Genomic DNA, 19117 nt, shown 5'->3' on the forward strand with positions numbered 1-19117 from the left:
CAGAGATCTTAAGTTTAGAGATTTGTCTACGTCCGTTTTCATTTTCATTTTTGGCCACGAACAAAGTTCTAGATCCTTTGTCTACTCCTTTGGATGCAGTTATTGATTTTCTGACAAATTAGTTTCATTCTGTTCTCAGCTACTGTACTATCACAATTCAGTTAATGGCTGTATCTAATTTTCATGTGGGTATAAATGGTACTCCTGTTGCATCCCTCATGTTATCAAAAGCCTCTGTTAAGGGTACTTTCCTCCTGTGACCCACCCCATAAGAGATCCAGTTGCTCCCCGGGATTTGTCTCTAATCTTGCAAGCTTTGACTTGACCTTCCTTTGAAGTAGTGGCTACTGTTGATATGAAACTGCTATCTTGGAAAAAGTTGTGTTTGGTAGACATTATTCTGCAATGAGGATTTTAGAACACCAATCCTTGTCTTGCATACCCCCTTCACCTTATTTTTAATAAGGAACAGTGGTCTTTATGTAGTAATCCTTCATATTCTCTGTTATGTAGCCTCCGAATCTGACTTGAGTCAGCCAGTTTTCTATCCCAAATTCAGTAGGAAAGGGGAATATTTGCTCCGCTGTTTGGATGTTCATTATCAGGTAAGTTTTTTTTTCAAATATCTTTATTAAACTATATTTTTGTTAAACCTTCAGCAACACAATCAAAGACTTTGTCAATATGTGATAAGCCTTTATGTATACAGATTACTTCTTTAGCACATTAAAAATAACATAAGAACTATGTACATAAAGTGTTAAATGCTTGGTTTTAATTACTTAAAATTAAGTATTACTTTAAATTATTTAATTTAAAATTACTTAAATTACTTGGTTTAATTAATGGACGGCACAGCGGTAGCGTTGTTTCCTCACAGCAAGAGGTTCGGCGGTTCGATTCTCTGGTGGGGTGCCTTCTGTGCGGAGTCTGCTTGTCCTTCCTGCGTTCATGTGGGTTTCCTCCGGGTGCTCCTGTTTCCATCCACGTTACAAAGACATGCATCTGGAGCATTTCTCCCTGGGTCTCTGTTGAAAATTGGCTCGTTCCAAGTCAGACTCTCCCAGTTAACAAATGTAAAATAAATAAATAAAACTATGCACTGTTATGAACCATAACTTACAACTGTGATCTTTGATACAGTTTTTTCTTTGTTAATTTAACTTATATTTATTTGTGAATATTTGAGTTTATTGGAGTATATGATCAAGGATTGTACTCCAAACTTCTGAGCAGTAGGAACATTTACTTTGGTTATTGACTATTAACTTATGAGTTGTTATATAATTAACTGCCACTTGTTTAAAATCATCCCATGACATCTTTGAACTGTCAAGCCAGTTCGGTGAGATGTATAATTTAATCAGTGATAAAAGAGTAATTAAAACATGTATTTTTTGCTTCATTAATCCAACAGGAGGGATATGTAAAATTGCAAATTCCCAGGACACGGTGGTCTTTTCACTACACCACAACTTATGTGAACATTTACGGTTCCAGACGTTAGGAAGAATATCAACTCTTTGGACTTCACAGTGTAAACAGTTATATTTTATATTCAAACAATTGGACCAAATTAAAACCAGCAATTCAAAATAAACAGAAAATTCAGTCAATTCAGTTATCCTTAAAACAACTCCTTTTAAAAAAAACGTATATATAACCAATTAATGATAATAAATAATGTATATTTAACTCCGGATAAATTTAACAAGTACTACTCCACATCTTCAGCTAAAATTTTATTTAGACAGAAAAAACTCCTTCAGAAAATCAACCAGCTTTTTCTTTCATTCTCTAATACTTGATTGTTTAAGTCTGTTTTTAAAGTGAACCTATCTGGATGGCTTTCTGATTCTCTTTCATTGGTTTACACAGTGAAAGACATTCCCCTTACCTAGTGTGTCTAGAGTCCATTTCACCAGAGCTTTTGCTACCTCAGCTGACTTCTTTGCTTGGGCCTGTTTAGATGATATTGTAGCTGCTACTTGGTCTAGTACTCATACCTTTGTACGTTATTGTAAATTAGATGCAGATCCAGGTCTACCTTTGACTCCACCACTTTGTAGAATGTTTTCTCCTGAAGCCACCATTGTTTGAATGGCTGGGGTCTCTGTCTAAAAGTTGAAATGAACAGAAAAGTCACCATCAGTTATGAAAGTTGTATAGCTTCCATAATGCTGTATCTGTATTGTCTTATTTTGTCCATATCACCCATCCCTCCCACCATTCCCTCTTCCAAATTGGCATCTTTGATGAGTCACTTCTGGCTGATTGTGGAGACAGGCCCAAAGCCTATCTTTCAGGACTATTAATGTAGTTTTCCTTTTTCTCTTTATGTATAAGGGTTTCTTCCTTCTGTTTCTTAGAATATGGTAGGGCAAATTCAATCTTAGGAGATTCAGGAAGAGTATTGCATTATGCGAGAGTTGTCAGAACCTCAGAGTTGATGAGTCAAATGGGCCAGCCCACAGGTTGAGACAGACTGAACACTTCATGGATCTAGAGTTATGTTAAGCACTTTTTTGTTTTTCTGTAGTTCATAATGTTCTTTTGGCTAACTTTGTCAATATATTGTTTTAGTTTTATAAAGTATGATTAGGAAATAGTATTTTTCCTCACTGATTATGTTGGGAAGTGTTATTCCAGCATGATGTATGAGCAGGCTACTGTTTTTATATAGCTGTACTCTGTCTGCTTCAGTAGTTCTTCTATGTTCCTTTTGAAAATATGAGGTCTGCAATTGTGAATTGTGATCCTCAGAGCAGTGGTACTGAACTGTGAATACAATTAAGGTATACTTAGTGTGAGGGTGTGGTACCTCAGAATATTCCCTTTATTCAGTGGTACAGTAATCTCAGAGTTAGCACATATAAGTTGCAGGGGTGTTGTGAACACAGTCCTCCATGAAGGAGTTTGCAGTGGAGTGAAACCTGATCCAGTGCAAAACAGACAGTCTGCAGAGGCTAGAGGTTGCAGCAAGGCAGCATGAAGAGAAAGGGACTAGTGGGGCTCTTGGGCAATCACACTTTAGTTTTTTTAGTTGTAAAACTCACATTCATTGATCACTTTTCTGGTACGGAGGGAGTCATTTCTACTGCTGCTAGCTTGAAAAATAAAATGCATTTATCATGTCTCCACCTCCCAGAGAATGAATACAATAGTATCTGCGAGTCTACCCAAATGTTAATATTCGTTGTTAAACTGACTCTTCACAACTCAGATAATATGGTTGCGTGAAAGGTACTTGCCTTCAAAATTATTTCACTGTAACAGTAAAGCACTCTCCAATCATTCCCCCTATACATGTGGAGATTTCACTTCCTACATTTACTTTTAGGAAACTGTTTTGAGAATTACTATCAGGAGGTTTATAATGAGCATTTTATTTGTAAAATATTTAGTTGCTGCTGTTTTTTCCTCCAAATTCCTTCATTTTGATTGACTGCTGTCTGTCCTCCCATTTACTGTTTTTTTCTACTTCGGTTCATGAGTGTTTACTAGGCTAATGACCACAAGGGCTTTTTTAATCCTAGCCGTGCATCCCAAATCTCTGACAGGTTTTGATACCCTTGATGAATGTAAGCAGGAGTTTGGGAGATTAACCATTTACAGGTTGCCTGTGTCCATTAGAAGCATAGGTTCCAAACCAGGGATGAATTTCCTGTTCCCCATCCAATTGTCCAAGTTGCACTTGAATTGGGTTAAGGAGGAACTGTGCTTCACATGGATGGGGAGCCTGTTCCATAGATCGTGTGGTCTCTGGGATACGTACCTGTCTGTCTAGGAGGTCCTATTTATGTCACAGGCAGGTTTAAGTCTTTAGAATGGGTAATTATGGTGCTGTTTGTTTTGTGGATATGCAGGAGTCCATCAGAGTGGGATCTGATAATGCCCTGTATGACAGGCATAGGTCTCCCCTCAAAAACCTGTAGGAGACCGAATACAGGGCTAGGGCGTTGAGATGGTCTGCATAGGGCATTTTGCTTATGTAATGTATTCTTTTGGTGAGGAAGCTCTGTGGACGTTCCATTTGTTGGGTATGCCTGGTTAGGTACATACTAAAGGGGACATTGTACTCAGTGATAGGTCTGATGATTGCCAAATACAGTGGAACGGTGACTTCCTTGGACTTAGATGCCATACCTTTCTTTATAAGTTGTGCAACATAGAATGATTTCCTCACTACTGTAGACACGTGATGATCAAATGCTAGATTACTATCTGTGTGACTGCTGAGTCATCTCTAAGGGGTGTGTTGTCAATATGATAGCTACCAGGTGTGGATGACTTCCCAAAGGATACTGTTATGCATTTCTTGGCATTTAGTTTTAGTCCAAGGCTCTAATACCAGTTGTTTGTCTTTGTCATCCCCTGCTGGAGAACATTTGTCAGTGTGGGATTCAGTGACAGCTCCTAATTTGCAGTCATCTGCAGACTTAGTCAGCCAGAGACTACTGTCATTGGCCTTGACTTCTGAGAAGTAAATGCTAAAAAGGAGCAGTTCAAGGACTGATCCCTGAGGGATTCCACTTGTGACTGGCCTCTTACCAATGTTTGCAATTGTTATTGGAAAGGAAGAAAGAGTCTGATATCTGCTCCAAGATATCATCTACTGAATGCAATTCTTTTCTCAACATATTCTGCTGCATTTGGCTACTGTATTGTTTTTTTTCCAATTTTTTTTATTTGTAATATTTTACTTTTTTTGATAATACCAAACTGATGGGGTTACTGTTGCTATAAGGTAACCATTTATCTAATCTTCTTCAGAGTCATTATAACAATAATTCATTACATTAGAATTTTATCCATCCCACATTGTCTTCATTCCTAGTCAGCCTTTTAAAAGGTAACCACTTCTGCCATGCTTTCATTAAATGGAAACTATGCAAGTGCCCAAGGCAGTTCCACAGGGCCAACTTTATTAGGTTGTTTCTTCAGGTGTTTTCATTGCTTCAAGTGTTTTGTGTCCCACATCAGTGTGTGAGTAGTTCAGCTTCATAGCAGTAGTTCATACTTATACACAATCATATTTTTCTTCAGAAAATTTTTTGCCATACTTCATATAAAATTGTGATTGAGGTAGATTATACCAGCTCCTTTACCACAATTTTCAGTATTTTTATGCAATTTGGTTTCTTTTCTTGGTTTACCATTACGGAAACAACAGAGTTTAAAGAACGCGGAAAAATAAACTTTTTAATGATAGAGGATTCATAAAAGAAACTTGCCAAAAGCTAAGGAAAAAGAAAACTGCCTGCATTTATGAGGAGTGTACTAATTCTGAAACAGCTGTCATACACAGGGACATGCAGTCATTTTCAAAAGGCTCCTGACCAACCTCGGTACTGCCAAAGCTAACACCATAATGGCACTTTGGTCAGTACCTACATCAGTGTCTTCTGTATCATACTTTGCTTGGGGAGATTCTTCAGGAGCCTTAAAATGTCCAAGGGAGGTGGAGCCCCCCCCCCCCAGAACAGGACCAGTTATGTCAGTGAGGTGGTCTTAGTATATCTTTTTCAGAGTTTCATCTCCTCAATATGGTGTTCCGGAGTAATCTGAGACAACACCACAGTGATGCAGCATATCAGCAGATAAGAGATAGTTTACTCTCAACAGCTCTGCATAATAGCAATGATTGTCTTGAATTTGGTGGGTCTTTTATGTGCATGTCTTTTTGTATCCCTTCAGCTCAATCCTCTTTGACAGACTAGCTGTGTATGTCCTCCTCCCAATTTTCATAGGCAGCAACTAAAGCCTTGGGGCTTCCTCAGATTTACATCGGGGGGACCCTGAAAATATATTTGTTTGCTTCTTTGTTGAGTCACCAACTCAGAAAATTCTGCAGTAGGTTCCCTTGCAAAAAGTGAAAAGGCAGTAAATGCATTTTGGGTTAAATGGAACAACAAGGTGCTTTACCCCTAATTTTCTCCTTTCATCCAGATCCTCCTCATTCAAATCAAGATAAGGTAGAGTTGATCTCTTCCTTATAAACACTCTTTAGCCTTGTTCTCTCAGTGAGTAGGACTGAGCAAGGAGGAGCCACTTAATCCTTCTAGCATTCTGCCCCCTTCTAACCCATTGATGGAAGACTCTAATACATTGCAGCCTGATCACCCTCCGACTAGCAGTAAGGAGACTAAGAATGTGATCCCATTCTTAGATTGCTTCCCAAATTAAATACTTCATATGTTGAAGAATGCCAGGAAGTCTGTCACCAGAAAACTCTGTTTGAAATGGAAAAGTTTTTCATATTGGTGACACATGGGGCATTCAGCCTAAGACTGATTCAACCTGGGGTGCGCTGCTTTATGTGATGACCTTGTCTGATGAAAGATTGGCAAAAACCTGTCTGAAAGTGCATTTGTAACCATTGTTACTTGCTTGCGTCTAGATCAGTCATCCACTGATTCCTTCAGTCAAGCAGTTCTGCAAGGGAGTCCTTCAACTAAGGCTCCCAGGAAAGCCAGTCTGCCCCATGGGGCTTCAGCTTTGTGATAGAAAAATGAACACTGTCCCTTTTAACCCAGCTAAAACAGCTTCAGTTAGATATCTATCTTGGAAAACACTATCTTTTATAGGTAACTTCATTCTGTATAACCTCAGAACTTTAGGCCTTGATGTAGAATGAACCCCACAAAGTCTTTCACAGGGACATTTTCCTACTTAAGACCAACCCCTCTATTGTGCCTACTGTGGTCTCAGAACTTATCTTAAATCGAGTCCTACAACTACTGTTTTTTTCATTTGTAAACTTCATTGCAAGAGTAGGACTTCTGTGCTTGAAGGATGCAAGCAGACACCTGAAATACTGTAGTGACAGAACAAAATACCTCAGGCAAATGGAACAAGTATGTATCCTTTATACCAGGAAAACAGAGCAGACTACTCTATGCAAACTCTTTCTGAATAATGAGGTAGTCGTATTCCATTCTTTTATGATCACCATGGAAAAAGCATGCAGAGGCAGGTTAAAGTATACTTCATAGACAATAGCAGCTGCCACAGCTAGCTTCTTCAGATATGTATTTGTTCCAAAACATTTGCAATGTAGCTTTCTAGATATTTGCAATGTAGCTTTCTAGACTTCCATTCACACTTTCTTTGGACATAAACTAGATGTACTCTGTAAGCAGTGCAGGTTTCATTACTGCAGTCTTGTTTGGCATGTGTGTGTCTCTTCATCCTAGGTCTCTTGGCAGGGCACACTGCTACTTTAGTACTTTTCTTGATCATTATGAATGAGAATGCACTAGTGATCCTTTTGGTTAACACACTGCAGTTGTGCGAGCATAGTCACCAAAACAGACCAGATGCTCATGTTTAAGGTTCATTACTGTAGTATAAGCTTCTCCATCCAGTTCCCTGTGATTTTTCCTTGCTCTCTTGTAAACTTAGAAAAAATAGGAGAACTTTGAGGGAAGCACTGTCCTCTTCTTGCCATCTCTTCTGTCCCATTTGTCAGGAAATGGTTTCCCTTTAAACCAAACAGTACAAGGCAACCTTGTTGCTGACAATATTCACACACACAAATATGAGAAACGTGCACACGCACTTACACTGAAGACCTAATGGTGATACAGAATGCTTTCCATTTTCTGCCAAGCATCCCACAGATGTCCTTGTATTGGAGAGATGAACAGCTCCACTCTGGAGACATCCAAAGTTGTAGAATTCAGACCAGGTAGGCTGATATCCACCTGCAGCTAATTGTTGGTCATTACAAAGAGCAGTGATCCTTAGCCTGAACATCTGCTGTTATGGTGAGTTTCTTCGTGCCACTCTACTTCCATCACCACTTGTTTTTGTCAGCATTTCATTCAACACCTGTGTACTCTGTTATTTTAAGTTTGTTTTTTTTTCTGGACTTTCTAACAGGTTAACACCATTTGTTATATAATTACTAAATAAAGCATTCTGTATCCTGTCCTTGTCATGTGCATGACAAATTATTGATGTGTTAAAGCAACTATTTGGAAAAGAAGCACATGACCAGTATTACCCTCACTTTGGAGAAGCTTCATCAGCTTGAAAATATGACCTTGTGAGTATTAACATCATTGGTACAAGTGCATTTCCACTGAGGATATTTTGTGTAGCTCACACAGCTGCACATTTCTTGCAATGATCATATCTCTTTTTGCTGCAAAGTTGCTTTGAATAACCTTTACATTCATTTACTGTGGTTATGTTTCATTTGTTTTCCTTTCCGGTCCTTTTTATAGTTTCTGTTTACTTGTAAATCATTACAGGTTTTTGCAGTATGACTAGACTCTTGAGCTATGAATTTGAGCTTCTTTTGCATTTTCTTTTTATTAACTACATTTAGTGTGAGATAGTTCTGGAAGTGTCTGTATAGATGTGTTTGCAAAAGCTCTTCACTGGGCCATCATGAAAGATAAGCTAATTTCCCCCCCGGGGGGGGGGGTTAAGCACATTGGCTGTTGACGGTACCGTGGCACACAGGTCTGTTTACATTTACACCAGTAAGCAGATTCCACTAGCTATAGACATGATTCATAGGTTGGTATTGGTTATCTGCCCTAGGGCCTATACAAGCCAAGCCATAACAATTTCTGGACCCCTATCTAGCAGGACTGACGTGATCCCCGGCGCGAATTTCCTATCTCCCATCCAATCGTCAAGGTTTCTTTTGAAGAGGGCCAAGGAGGTGCTCTGCTTGACATGTATGGGCAGTCTATTCCAGAGTATGGGGAATCTCTGGGTCAGGAACCTATCCTTCCAGCATGTTTTGTTCATTGTGGTGACAAGGTTTAGATCCCTGGAGCGTGTGGCTCTGAGGGATTGGGATTTCTTTAAGTGGAGCATATCCAACAGCTCAGGGTTTGACATGGCCTTGTATGTTAAGCAGAGATCGCCTCTGAGTAGACGATATGCCACAGAGTATAGCTGGAGTTTTTTTAGATGATCAGCATAGGGCATCTGCTTTAGGCCTGTGATTCTTTTAATGAGGTATTTCTGTGACCTTTCCAGCTGTTGCAGATGTCTTGTGAGGTACATACTAAATGGGGCGTTGTACTCTATAATGGGTCTAATGAGGGATGAGTACAGTGGGACAATGACCTCCTTTTTTCTGGATGAAAAGCCCTTAGTGATGAGGTGTGCCACACAGAAGGATTTCCTGACTGTTGTGGCGATGTGGTTATCGAAGGTGCGACCACTGTCCACCTGTGTCCCTAAGTCTCTCATCACACTTTGTGTTTAGTGTACTGCCACTTATGTGGTAATTCATGGGTATGTGTTTTTTCCAAAGGGGATAACTATACATTTCTTGGCATTAAGCTTGAGCCCATGGCTCTGGCACCAAACATCTGTTTCTGTAAGGCCCTTTTGTAGAATATGCATATCATTTGGGGATTCAATAATGGCTACCAGTTTGCAGTCATCTGGGAACTTTGTTAGCCAGAGTCCCGTAGCGTTGGCCTGTACTTCAGAGAAGTAGATGCCAAACAAGAGCGGTCCTAGGACTGAACCGTGAGGTACTCCACTTGTCACTTGTCTGGAGCTGGATTTGGAGTCTGCTACTTTTACAGTCTGGGTTCTGTCAGTAAGCAACCCATCCAGTGACATAGGGATTTATGCCCATCTTAGTAAGTTTATCTATGATTCCAGAGTAGGGGATGGTGTTGAAGGCCTTGGCGAGGTCCAGGTAGGCTGTGTGGGCTGCCTTACCCTTGTTCACAGCTCTGGAGACTGATTTGAAGACATCAATCAGGTTCAGGAGACAAGATTGGCCCTTCACGAACCCAAACTGGGTGGGGTCCAGTGTTTGAAGGTTGCCAATATCTTTGTTTTATAAGTTCCGTGATAATACATTCCATGCCCTTGCAGATCAGGCTTGTCAGACTGATGGGATGGTAGTTCCCAGGATCCAAGGTAGAGTCCCCCTCGTGGAGTGGGATAACTGTAGCTGTGCGCCACTCAGTGAGCAGGAAGCCTGGGGTGAGGCTGTGATTAAACATGACAACTTAGGTGAGGTGCCAGTTCATTTTGTAGTTCATGTAGTGCACAGCCCGGGATGTCATCTGGTCACATGGATGCTGTATTCTTAACTGTGGAAAGTGCGGTTTCTGCCTGTGTGGCCGTGATTACCGGAATTTGGCAATCTTTTGGTATTGAGATGGGCCCTTTAGGGGGTGAGGGGGGGGTGAAGTTGGCACTAAATCGATCTGCCAGGATATTGGCAATATCCTTGGGATCAGTATATTTAATGCCATTCTGTTGTAGCTCAGAGCATATCTGAACATTGCCATTTATATTCTTGACATAACTATAGAATGCCTTGTGGTTGTCTTTGAAATCTTTGGCAATTTTTATTTTCGTAACTAGCTTTGGAGGATTTTATGAGAGATCTCAGCTTCTTACTGAGGCGAGTAAGGGAATTTTTTGCATCCTGGGATTTTCCTCTTTTCTGCAACAGTTTCTTTCTTCTGTCGTAGTTTGTTTATGGCAGGGACCACCAGATTGGCTTCCTTTTTTTGGAAGAGAGCGTCTTGGTTCTATTTGGGATGGGGCGATTCATGCATGAGTGGATGTGCTCGTACAGTGCCTTAGTGTAGTTTTCAGCAATCAAAATTTCAGCTCCCGTCTGGATGGGTATGTCACTTCTGACTTGAGTAGCATGAAGTTGGCTTTGGAGAAGTTTTTTACATAGGTTTCCTTATTGGGGGGTAGGGGTGGGATGTGGATGTCAAGGGTGATTTGCTTATGGTCAAACCTGACCAATAAGGGAGTGACCACTGGTATGGAGTGTCGATCTCCCGTGTTGGTAATGACCAGGTCTAGGATATTGGAGCCCCTGGTGGGATAATGGATTAGTTGATCCAGGGCTTTAGAATTTATGAATTCCAAGAACCATTGGGAAAAGGTGTTGGTACCCGAGTAGTTTTCCCAGTTAATGGCAGGGTAGTTGAAATCACCCAGTATTAGGGTGTTTGGTTGTATCTTAATATTTTCCAGTATGTTTAGAAAGGTGTAGTGAGAATCTTGGGGCATGGTGGTTGATCTGTAGCAAGCTACAGTTTAGATTGCAGTCTTACCTAGTGTTAGTTGCACCTGAAGAATTTCAGATGCACTGTGTTGGGAAGCTTGCCTGGAGGTGTGAATATCCTTGGTAAATATTGACACTCCTCCACCTTTAGTATTTCGGTCTTGGTTTGGTGGCCGAAAAGTGTAGTAAGAGTTGTAGCCTGGTATTGCAGGGGCACTGTCTGGAGCCTTGAACCAGGTCTCAGTTACTGCACAGATATCGATGTTTTCCATTTTTAGGAGTCCCTCGAGAGAGTGCATTTTGAGGTTTAGACTTCTAGCATTGTGTAGCATTACCTTCAGATTTTGCATACTTGTATCTGTTACGGTGGTGGTTTTGTCCTTTGAACCTTGCCTAAAAAAGGCACTATAGGGGTGGCAAGAGCTTTAGCCAGTAACCTGAATCCCAGGGGTGACAGGTGCAGACCATCTCTGGCAAAGCATCGTGGTTTGTCGATCATGTCGTCCCAGGCAGACAGATACTGGATCCCCTTTGAATGACACAAGAAGCTTAGCCAACTGTTGAAGTCAAACATTTTGTCCTTATACTGTGGTATCATTTTGGGCAAAGGCAGGATGCTACTTAGGGCTAGGGTCATATCTGCCTGGGCCACATGATCTGAGAGCTCTTCCATGTCTCATTTCATGTAGTCCAGGGAGGTATGTCTCAAGTCATTCACTCCAACATGGACAATGACAGAGTCGTATTTGTACTTGTTGTGGAGTGACTTGAGTGCATGCTTTATGTGGCAGATCCTGGCACCTGACAGGCAGCTGACTGTAATTTTCTCTTTGTTCAGCCTGGTGAGTGGGACATCAGTGTGCCTGACTATAGAGTCACCTACGACTAAAGTGTTGGGTACGTTGTCTTGCCTTAGGGGCTGTTGTTGGGTGGCACACTGGTGTTGTGAGCTGTGTGTCACTTTGGTTGTGACTGGTGTTTGTTTGAGTTTCAGCTTCTGAGGTCCTTGTTGCTTGGGCAGGTTAATGTTAAGGGCCTCCACATATGTGGGTTTAGTGTTGCTATGTGTGGGTTTTGAAGGGCTGTGTGTTGCTTGAGGTGTAGTGCAGGTGCTAACCTTCTCCTCTTGACTGTCTAGCACAATCTTGGCTGGAGAGAGCTTTGCTTCCAGTTTGGCTGTGTAAGTGCATCTCTCGCAGGTTGTAGTGTTGGGTGGTAGGAGGAGAGGGTTGTCTGTGTACATGAGACAGTTGCTGCATTGCCCCAGTATGCCCAGATTCACCAGGTGGACAGGAGAAATAACCAGAAGCTAACCCTTGGACATGCCTGTTTAGGTGCTTTTTTGTAAAGTACAAGAGCTGTTTACCCTTACCTTTGCAAGGTACTTTGCAATTATAGGCTGTTTAGTGCCTACAATTAATTTCTCCTTATTTACAGGGAGAGTTGAGTGCTTGTAGCAGTTTAAGGCTTCCTAGTGCTTTCCAGCAGGTTCTAGAGCAAGTGCTAGTCACAACGGTTCATATTTTAGTGCTACTACTGAGAAACCAGCTAGTTCTAAGGGTATATTGGAAGAGCAAATTTTCTGGCACCTGGAATAGTTTAACCGTAGCCCCGCGGAGCTGCACGATGCGAAAAATGCACAAACACATGCATTTTTAAGCCAGAAAGTTGAAAGGGATAGAAATCAGCCCAAAATGGCTAAAATTACAATTTCAGAGCTGGAAACCACTCCTCTAGTGTCAGACAAGGCAATACAATGCTCCCCACTCCCACTGGTAAGCAGTAGGACTTCCCTCTACCACAGGCAAGGTCTGTATAGCTCTGAACACAGAAAATAAAGTCCTGAAACTAGCAAAGCCTGGGATCTGGACTGCACTAGCTAGGAAAGGCAAGAAACAAGCAAACAAGATAGTATTTTTTTTTTTGTTAAAACAGGCTAAACAATGCAATAATCCACTAAATAAACACAGAAAAGGCTAAAGCACTTGAGTGTGTAGCCCTAAACAGTAAATACATTTAAAACAGTACAAAATTAGCAATTTAAAACTTTTTAAATGAAGCAAGGCAAGTGCACTACAGAAAAATGATTTAAGAGGCAGTAATAGCTAGTCTACATATACAGAAAAGTCTATATATACAGAAAAGCAGCTAAAACACACTAAAACATTTCAGATTCAGTGCAACCTAGAACACTTGAGTTGTAGCAATATTAAGGCAAATACAGTTTTAATAAATGCACTAAAATATACTCTATATTTCCAAAATGTTTGAGAAGCAGAGTCAGAACGCAAGGATATTCAGACAATTTTTTTTTTAAAGAAAGGGAGAAAGGAGGAACATAAGGAAAGAATCTAAGTGGGTTGGCCTTCTCAGATGTTCTCTCTGTATTAGGTAGAATGAGCTAATGACACTAGACTGGGAGGAGTGTCCAAGATCAAATTTAGAGTAGAGGCGGGAAACTGCAAGAAGAGCAGGTATATACCAATAGGGAGGAAGGGTGGGAAAAAAAAAACAAAAACACTACAGAAATGTTTATCACAAGTGAGCCAATAGCTATGAAATACAGTACAAGTATGCAGTATACAATAAAATTGCTATAAATATCTAGATTAAGCAATTACTACAAATGAGCAAAAAAAAAATGGGCTGCTTATTGCTATATATCACAGATCAGCTGTTCCTCCTCAGATAGCTCTGTATGTAATGGCTGAAACACTCAAGTTAACTTCTTAACAGAAAGTTGAAACCTGAAACAACTTTAAAAAAAGCTCAAAAGAACCAATGAGATGCTTTCTCCAAGCTATAACCCTGGCAACCCAACTAGACAATGACCATAAACACTAAACTCTCACTGAAGTGGGGGATGGTCTTTGCTAACTAAGATGGCCTGGACAATGAGCTCAGAAAACAGCTTATATCAAACAACTAGGCCCACAACACAATCGGGAATATGGAGAATATTACAGCTACTGTCTAAGCTATTTTAGGCAGAACACACTGCAGACATGTTTGTCGCAAACACAGTCAGGAATATGGACAATATTACAGCTACAACCTAAACTATTTTAGGCAGAAAACACTACAGAATTGCTCATCACAAGTGAGCCATTAGCTATTTAATGCAGTACAAGTATGCAGTATACAATAAAATTGCTATAAATATCTAGAATAAGCAATAACTACTACAAATAAGCAAAATAAAATGGGCTGCTTATTGCTATATATCACAGATCATCTGCTCCTCCTCAGATAGCTCTGTGTGTAATGGCTGAAACACTCAAGTTAACTTTAACAGAAAGTTGAAACCTGAAACAAAAAAAAAGCTCAAAAGAACCAATGAGGTGCTTTCTCCAAGCCGTAGCCCTGGCAACCCAACTAGACAATGACCATAAACACTAAACTCTCACTGAAGTGGGGGATGGTCTTTGCGTTTGTACGGGTGAAACATGTATGCAGCTAGAAGAGTCTGGTGTATAGTAGAATGCCATGTGAAGTTATCCAAGATTGTAGAGTTTCTCAGGACTTGCTTGAAGTGTGTGACTTGCAGCACTACATGAGAAAACTAAGAAGCAGAATGAGCTTTCATGAAAATAGATTTAGCATGCACTAAAATTAAAAGAGCATTCTGAAGAATAATGAAGGCTGTGAAGGACATGATATACTTGAAGTCAGTCCACAACTCGACTAAAAGATTTCATCATAATAGAGCTTGATAAGTAACTGTTGTGAAAACATGCATCTGTGGCCGAATACTTATTTTGTTTTTTTGACACATTTTGTTCACAGACTCAAGAGGTTGGAGTTCCAGTGCTAGATGTGTCACTACCAGAAGAAGAAAAACCCAGCTCCTCCCTCAGTAATGGAGCCATTCCCTCAGACTCCAGCCATCTGCCCAGAGATGATATTTCCAGAAGACTTGATCGCAGTGCATCCTACCAGCTGGCTAGTAGGGAAGAACTGTCATCAGACTTGAACAAGGAAAAATACCATCATACTTTGGCAGACCTGAAACGTCAGAGAGCTGCAGCCAAGCTGCATAAGTTGCACCTCAGTGAGGACTACCCTATTGCTGAGGTACAAGGTCCCTCCCAGTTTCAGTCTGAGACACAAGCAGAAGGTGATAGTCTGGAGCAGAACTCAGTGTACTACACCGCATCTAGCGGTGATCCACCTTTAGTAAAGTTCAAAGCACCAGAGGATGATCCCACAACAGAGAAACATCGGTGCTGCATTACAATGTGATTTTATGTGTGTGTATATGAGAACAAGATTGCACCTTGTTGTATCCTTTTGAACAGGAAAATTAACCAGCATCCTGGGAGTGAACCATTTTTCATGGATTCTAATCGATGTCATTGAAGTTGAAGAGATGGAGAGCCACACAGTAAAGTTATTACTCCTTAACTGTACTACTTACGCTGAGACTGTATTCATTGATGTATGAAGGATATGTTAAAGATGTTTAAAGCACATCCATGTAACTTTTTCCTATTTTATTTTATTTATTTATCTCTTTTATAGTTGTTCATTTCTTTAAACAGTCATGCATCGTATAGTCTAATGCATTGAGGGCAATAATGTGCACTTAGAGTTATGTAAGAATAATGCATTGATGGCAATAATGTGCACTTACAAAGTTATGTAAGAATTACTTTTTCTTACTGCATCTTTTGTCATCAAGGTTCACTTACCCACATTTTACTCTATTCTGTTGTATAATGTTACTGCTGCTATTCAGATTTCTTAATTTGGACATTTGCATCATAATATGAGGCCTTGTGTCAAGAGTTAAGATACTGAGGCACATTACTTATAGCCAGGGATACTTCTTACATGAAACCCTCTCTCATTGCTGTAGCAGCAATGCTTAGACTAACTTTATCACCATATGGAGAATCTTTTCAAATACTATATTGGAAGCTGGTATCCACAATATTTGGTATGCCGTAGTTTCAGCAGTAGAGCACTGGTTTCCTTGCTTGCATGACACTTGATTGGCCCTTGTTTTAAGATGTTTATCCCCGATTTGTATTGGATAGTTAACTGTCCATTAAATTGCACTGTGTGTTTTAAAAATACTTGCTTAGTAAGGGATATGCAGGCGGGTCTTGACATGTCAGAGAGGGTGATAGATGCAAAATGTACTACAGTATTCAGGTACACCATACTTGGCACTCTGTATGTGCCTGTATGAGCACCAGCTTCTGCTATGAAACTGTGGATATCTTCCACAGTTTTGTCTGGTAGTTAGCATAGAGGATTAAGGGTATGAGCTGTTAACAAGCTGTTCCCTTCTCTTGGATTTCATTCCGTCAGGTTCCATTTGCTTGCTGTGTGACTTTGAACAAGTCACTTAACCAGACAGTATTCACAGGTCAGCTGTGAAAACAGAAGTGTTTCAAATGGGTTTACTCAGTTAAAAAAAAAATGTATGTACAGATCTTGACACTCCAGTTGTTTAATTATGTTTTATTGGTTAATAACATATTCACGGACATTTTTTGTATGGTTTAAATTCTACATCATGCCAAAAATGGCATGTATTTGTAATCCAAAGACAGTATGTATTGGTGTCTTTGGAAATACATTTTGTATCTATGGTGGTCTATTAATTCCCACTTTCAGTGGTAAATTGTTCCCTAAAGAATAGCAATGCCTTTTGACGAACTTGGTCAGACCAGTAGTGCCAGTCAGTAGTTATGGTAATGATATCAACAGTGTGTTTATCTTTTTGTTTTCTGCGTCATGTGTCCATTTGTTATGTGTAACTGTAGCACATTTAGCTTCAGTATTGTTTGCTGTATCTAAAAATGAACTCTAGCTCCTTTCAAGAGATGCAGAAGAAACATTTCTTTTCATGTCAGTTATTGCTTCTGGACAAGACAGAAGACACAGTCACCATTTTCTGAAAATCCTGGTAGATGTATTATTAGGCTGAGACAAGAAGAATTGCTTCTGTCTCCAAAGAATCTACATGTCTTCTGTGTGGTCTGCTATGTCATTGAAACAGAAACTTTCCTAGTTAGTGCCGTCTTTTATATCTGTCAACCAGCAAGAAACCGTTGCTAAAAGAATGTTTAAAAATAGCGGTTAAAGAAAGTATATTTTTGATCTCAGAGTATATATATTTAAAAATAATCTTGTATTATAATTGAACAGGAGGATCTATTTTTGATTGAAATCTGTTTTAGTACTTTTTCTGAGTCGATTATTGTGTAGAAAATTTAGTTTTGCACAGTTTTTCCAATTTTTCAGATTCACAATTTTTTTCTATAAAGGTTATTTTTAAATTGTATAGTTGATGAACAGCAATAAGAAATTATGAGCTCTGTGGTTTGCTGAAGCACACAGAATAGTCTGTGTAAAGGCTGGCCATCAAATACCTAACATGTGAAGAGACATTCCTGTATGTAAAGACTGAAATTTGAAGTTTTAGGTTAATTCTAATTATGGACTCATGTTAATTCAGTGTCTTAAAATGAACTGAATGAGAGAGCAAAGAAACAAAGTTTGAACTGTAATTACAGTACTGTAATTCAAAGTAAATAAAGCATTCTTCTAGTACAAGTTTAAAACATTTAATGTACTTAATGTACTGTAATTTATAGGCATTACTGCATTTTCCTTAATTCACTGTTAGTATTAATCTGTCCACATTTAAAGTTTTAATAGCCCCCATTTCTAAGTTAGGATAAAATTAAGGTTTATTATTTTAGTATCGCTTCAGTCTTGGATGTTTTTTAGGAGTGCTACCCTCACCCCCTCAATGTATTCAGAATTGCCCCTCCTTCAGTTCATATAGGATCATCTTTACTGTTAGTATTTTTAAATATGCCTGGCAGTTCTATATTAGCCTGTTTGTTCTCACTACTGATAGAATTATCTGTGCAGACTTGATGTTCTTCGTGTTTCACCATTGCAGTCATCACATTTGGGTTATCTGCCTGCAGGTAGCCCTCAGCTGGCTGGAATACCAGAGTCTTCAGATTTCTGCGTCGGATGCTGTCGCTTTTTCCTTGACGTTAGGGGTACAAAACATGCAGCCGATGCCATTACATCAGTCTTTCTTGCCGTGCGGTGCCCGAAGCAGAAGCAGTTTGCAAGTGCCGGTCGGCAGATTCCTGAAATTTTTGTTTTCGAGTTTCATACCCGAAGTCTTCAAAAAAGTTAAGTACCCCGTTGGGGATCCTTTTTCTTGCTCTAACCGATGTCATTAAAAGTTAACAATTGTCTTACCTGTGGAAAGCAAATACTTCATAGAGATTTTCATTCTTACTGCATATCCTGTTTAGGCCCAGACCACGACATCCCTCGTTGTCTGTTTTGTGCCTTGTTCAATGCCGGAACTATTAGAAAGCAGGCTATTTTTGCAGCTAATTACTTTCGTACTCATAGGTTCATAGGTTCATACTAGGCTATCTGCCCGAGGGCATTTACAAGCCTAGCCCATAGTTTTGTGGCTTACGCCACCCCTTTAGTATGGGGAACTATACCCATTATTTTGCTGTGCCTCTGTTGAGCAGTGACACTGAGGTAATCCCTGGGGTATATCTGCGATCTCCCATCCATTGGTCAAGATTTCTCTTGAACAAGGCCAGCGAGGTGCTCTGCCTCACATATACCGGGATTTTATTCCACAGCATAGGAGTCTTTGGGTGATGAATCTATCCCTCCGCACGCCCTATTAATAGCCGTGAGGTTTAAGTCTCCGCCTTGTGGCTCTGATGGATCTAGATTTTTTGAGGTGAAGCATATTCATCAAATCTGGGTTTGACATGGCCTTGTATGTTAGGCAAAGGTCACCTCTGAGTAAGCGGTAAGCGACTGAATAGAGCTGGAGTTCTTTCAGTCGGGCAGCATAGGACAGATGTTTGAGACCCTTTATCCTTTTGGTGAGGAACTTTTGTGGCCTCTCCAGCTGCTGCAAGTGTCGGGTCAGATACATTCCGAATGGGGCATTGTACTCAATCATTGGTCTGATGAGTGATGAGTATAGGGAGACTATGACCTCCCTTGATCTAGATGAGAATCCCTTCATGATAAGGTGGGCAATGTAGAAGGTCTTCCTAACTACTTTAGCTACATGGGTGTCGAATGACA

The 19117-nt window shown here is 40.1% G+C and overlaps 1 protein-coding gene across 1 annotated transcript in view; it reads left to right on the forward strand.

The window, feature by feature from the left end:
* PPP1R16A (protein phosphatase 1 regulatory subunit 16A) overlaps nucleotides 1-17596 on the forward strand; it is a 1191114-nt gene extending 1173518 nt beyond the window's left edge. The window contains exon 10 of the mRNA XM_044067426.1: nucleotides 14804-17596. Within this exon, the coding sequence (XP_043923361.1) occupies nucleotides 14804-15259 (456 nt within the window). The 3' untranslated portion in view covers nucleotides 15260-17596. The remainder of the gene's footprint in view (nucleotides 1-14803) is intronic.
* Nucleotides 17597-19117: the final 1521 nt, after the last annotated feature.

Source organism: Protopterus annectens, chromosome 3.part1 (assembly GCF_019279795.1).
Source record: "Protopterus annectens isolate FY-2018-M chromosome 3.part1, PAN1.0, whole genome shotgun sequence".
NCBI lineage: Eukaryota > Metazoa > Chordata > Ceratodontiformes > Protopteridae > Protopterus > Protopterus annectens.